Raw genomic sequence first — 4819 nt, forward strand, 5'->3', positions numbered from 1 at the left:
AAAATAACATTTGAGGCGTTCTGGGCTATCATTTTTTTTCTTTTTCTTTCTTTTTTCTTTTTTTACCTCCCAAAAGGGGGGGGCCGGGGCCGGGCCGGCCCCCCCCTAAATCCGCCCCTGCTAAAGAATATTGCATTTTCACATTTCAACATCGAATCTCAACTTTAGTGATTTACAAAATATCTTTTAAATGAAAAGAGAACATTCGTTTTATGTTATGTATGAAAAATCATTTCAACATCATGTTGACCAATTGATATAAACTAAATAAGACAAGACACATTTTATTGTATGTATAGTGGATTTGTTTCTTTCTCAAATAATCTTTTTGTAAATCTTCAAATTACTTGTCATGCGCTAAGCACTTTCACGAATGAAGGGTCTAGACCACCTCAGCCCCACGGTGGGGCTGAGGTCAGAGAACTTATGATTATGGCACCTTTAGATGGCCAGGAAATGGCACTCGCAGACATTCAGACTCGGAACATAATTTTTGTTTCCCTATTCAAAAACCCACTTAAATCCACCATTGCACACTGACCTGTACTTTTTTTTGACTGAGCATCTGAAGCTGTTTTCTGTTTACTACGCTGTGATTCACACTCTTCATCAAACTTTGATTTCCATTTTAAAAACGTTTCTATTGTCACTGGTGTTCCTATAAATACTTTTTCCTGCACAAGTTTAACAGAAAAAAAATAATTGTTATGTTGACATTTGCAATAAAAACATGCAATACAATAATTTGTATACAATATTGTGATTAAGGGATAAAAAAGTGTATTTCAAGTATATCAATCAATTCTTAGTCTCATATGAGTATATAAATCATACCTATATCTACCATTGCATTGGTGTTGCAATAGCATGTGTTTGTATGTGTGTCTATGGTGAGTGTGTCCTTCTGGACGCACAACTCAAAAACTACTGAACCGATTTACACATTGTCAATATAACATGTATCAAGGCCTTCCTGAAATATGGTGCTTATCAAAAGTATAGGTGCAGATTTTAGAATGATATTTATATATCTTTCGGTCTTTCGGAGTATTTGCAGACAAAGCTGAATTACAAGGTATTTTACATACAAACATTTTTTAATACTTTAAAACAAGGTTTTAAAAAATAATAAAAACCCCAACATTAATACAAAGTTAATTGAATAAAATTTCATACAGGCCTAATACCGAAAAATTTTAGGAAAAAATTTGATAGAACAGGGCTTTTGCATGGTTTAAATGAAAAGAATTAATAAAAATATTAAAGTTATTATTAATAATATTAATATAATAAATAATATGAATAATTTAATAATAATATTAATAACAACAACAATATTAATATTATTATTATTATTAAGAGATTATTTATCTTTTAAAATATTAAAAGAAATTCTGGTGAAGTACTACCTCTTCCTTCCTTTGTCTCTCTTCTTCTGCTAATTTGGCATTTTCACGAGCTAATTTAATATTATCTAAACTTTCATTAAGGTATTCTTGTACTGCAGATACTAATGTAAATACCATAACCATTCCTAGATTTTCTTCAGCCTGAAGAAAAAAAAACATAATGAATTAACACTCAGAAAGAAATACTGTAATATACAGTTAAACTTACTTAAGTTGAATCTAAAGTGGTAGTGATAAATAGTTTGACTTAAATAAAATTTGACTTACAGATTGTTAATGGAAAACACAACAATTTGGCAATGTACAATAAGATCGACTTAAAAATTATTTGAGTTAAGCAAAGACTACTTATCAATTCATAGGCAGGGTTGTAGCTGTAGACAACCAAGAGTGGGTGAAAGACATTCTAAGGGTGTGTGGGTGACAGCATTGGTAAACCCTATAAAGGAGTATATTTTAAGGATGGAAATGTGGGTTAATAGGGGTTGGTGGAGGGCTATGAAATTAGCTTTAGACTGGGTGGAAAACCTCTAGGCTGGCCGGCCCCACCCACATCAGCCCACCATAACTACACATCCCTGCATAGGTATATGATGCACTTCTTGTTGCTATTTAGTGCTATGCAGTATGATGCTTTTCAAAAATATAGATATAAGGCCACATAAAATTAATTGTTAGTTCACATCTCGGATTTGAAATCATTTTTGGTGAGGGTAATTACTGTTTGGTAAATTACAAATAATAAAAATTGTTACATAATGTATAACAATTTTAAAGTCTTTGTATATATTCTGCCATTTGTGTCTCCACCACGTCATTACTTTCATTTTCCATGATGGAAACATGATTGTTTTTTTGAAAAATAAATAGTAAAATTTTTCATGAGGCTCCAAAATTTAATGAGGACAGGTACCTGAAACTAGCAATTAATTTTATTTGGCCTAAATATACGCAAGTTAACCTGTTCCTGTAAAAGCTGCAATAACGCCTGCTGATGCTCTTCCTCTAAACTGCAGGAAACAACTTGGAATTTTGGGGCTTCGTCCGGGTAGGTAGGCGTATACTCAAATTGTAATTCAGCACAAACTGAAAAATAAGGCCACATCTGTATTATATATGTAATTTTAATATTTTATAATTTTTATATTCCACAAATTGTAATAATTTATAGATAGCTATGATGTTATTGTTTTACTATTACTGTTTTTACATTGCATTCTTTCCCCTTTATTAAAAAATATTAAAGTTCATTCATATTCGTATTAAAAGCATAATGTCATAACACATTAATGTAAATACAATTCTTATAAATACAGTACAATTTTTTTTTATGTTACAAATTTTCCATCTGTACAAATGTCATATTTTCTTAAATTAGACCACCTTTAAGTGTGCCTTCATTCCTGCATTTTTAAAATTACAACATTAATTGGGGCTAAAAAAACATTTCCCATTAATGCTAGGCAGGTGGCACAGAATGATTCACTATCTGACAAATGTCAGTTACATCTGACAGAACCATTTTGTTGATGGGTGTTTACAAGATTGAGCTTAAATTCATTTGTCCATGCATCAAATTTTGATCTCAGGCTTTTCTCAAAATGAAATTTTGGATATTTTTTAATTAAGGCTCTGGAGAAAAACCAATTTTTGATAATGTTGTACAACAGATCTCATTAAATGTTTCCAAGTTTTTCCTCAAATATGCTCTTTGTGCCTTAAAAATCAGTTGGACAACATATCAGAAACATAGCCCCATCTCTGTACTTACCACATTCATTTTCTTCATCTTCCTGACTACTTGATTCAGATGTTACTCTGATTAAAAAGCTATCTGATGATAGAACTAAAAATAGGGAATGATAAGGAAACAAATGTTATTTTGTACAGGATTTTGAGGAGCAATATTAAACAGTTAGGATGAGTGGGTTTTAGTCTTAGATATGAGAAATTTCATGGGTTTTTATTAACTTAACACATAGAAAATTGTTAGATTATCACTCCTGTCCGCGTTGAAAATTTGGAAAATTTTTATTCGGGAATAAAAAATTGTTTTTTTTTTGGGTCCATGATTTATAACAACAGAATGCAATCAATTTTGTGACTGGAAACACATTTTCTTTAAAAACAATAAAGTTAAACCAGTTGTTATACCATATTTAGCCAAATAAAAAAGTCCCCCCCTTATCAATAAAAAAACAAATATTCTATTGTTCCGATTAAAAAAAAAACCAAAAAAAAAACCACTCGCCCTCACCACTTTTTTTTTTACCCGGTAAAATGCACCGCGCATGGTTGGTTTGTTTATCTGTTTTCCACATGAAAGTACTGTAGTACAGTACATTGTGATTCATGAATAAAAAGAGTCTGTTAAAAAAGTTTTAATTTTATACCAAGCAAATGTTGGGTACTCACTAAAAAAACTAAATTAATGGTGTTTTGTACAAATCACTTATTGAATAATTTTAAGAAAGATATTTCACTTGAATATAATAGAACTAACATTCAATCATTTAAGTACTTAGGTGTTATTTTTTTTATCCTAAATTGACATGGCAAAATCAAATAAATCATAAAGTATATCATCAAAGGTATCAAAACGTATAGGGGTTATACGGTGTGTGAAATACTATTTGCCTTCACATACAACTATTGTATTATGCTGGCAAATTCCCTTGTAATGCCAATTTTTTATTACTGTAGTCCCCTACAGTATGGACAAATTGTAGTAAGCAAAATATTACAAAACAGATTAGGTAGAGTCCTGCTCTCTGCTGATATAATGACACCAATAATAATAATTTATTAAAAGCACTAAATTGGAGCACGCTAAATGAAAGATGGAGGGAATATCCACTACTGTATTAGAAACTAGCAAAGGTATAAATGGTCAAGCACCATCATATTTATTAGTGTTTAAATTCAATGATTCACTTCATCCCAGTTAAAGTAGTAAAACGTTAACACCAAATTGGAAAAATGTTCAAGGTAAAAGAACTTTCAAACCAATTGAACTGCTCAAATTTAAAAAAACTGCAACCGAAAAAAATATCAATGAATTTAAAAATGTTATCTCTATTGATTCAAATGTAATTTAGTTAAGATTTTTACCTTTGTACATTTAAAATTTTTTTTAAAAATTTGCATTTTTGAAAGCAGAATTACTATCTATGTTAATGAAAATCCAATCCAGTAAAAATAAAGAATAAAAAGAAAGAATAAATAAAGTTTATTATAGTACTGTACTTTGTTCAAATTTATGAGTATAACTTTTAGTTTTATTTTAAAGTTTTCATACGTATTTGACATAATTTAGTGAAAAGATCAATCAAACCAGTAAGTAGTGAAAATGCCCAGACTGCGCAAGCTTCAAGGGAGCTTCGTCCCCTGGACCCCACAGGGGCCTCGTT

General features: G+C 30.6%; 1 protein-coding gene across 1 annotated transcript in view; it reads right to left on the reverse strand.

The window, feature by feature from the left end:
• LOC117112906 (RWD domain-containing protein 1-like) overlaps positions 1-4819 on the reverse strand; it is a 7713-nt gene that overhangs the window by 2466 nt on the left and 428 nt on the right. Inside the window, exons 2-5 of the mRNA XM_033256121.1 lie at positions 3181-3255; positions 2371-2495; positions 1410-1550; positions 542-674 (exon numbers count right to left, since the gene is read on the reverse strand). Of these exons, the coding sequence (XP_033112012.1) occupies positions 542-674; positions 1410-1550; positions 2371-2495; positions 3181-3255 (474 nt within the window). The remainder of the gene's footprint in view (positions 1-541; positions 675-1409; positions 1551-2370; positions 2496-3180; positions 3256-4819) is intronic.

This window comes from Anneissia japonica, unplaced genomic scaffold, assembly GCF_011630105.1.
Source record: "Anneissia japonica isolate Jap-2015-1 unplaced genomic scaffold, ASM1163010v1 scaffold287713_len945575_cov184, whole genome shotgun sequence".
NCBI lineage: Eukaryota > Metazoa > Echinodermata > Crinoidea > Comatulida > Comatulidae > Anneissia > Anneissia japonica.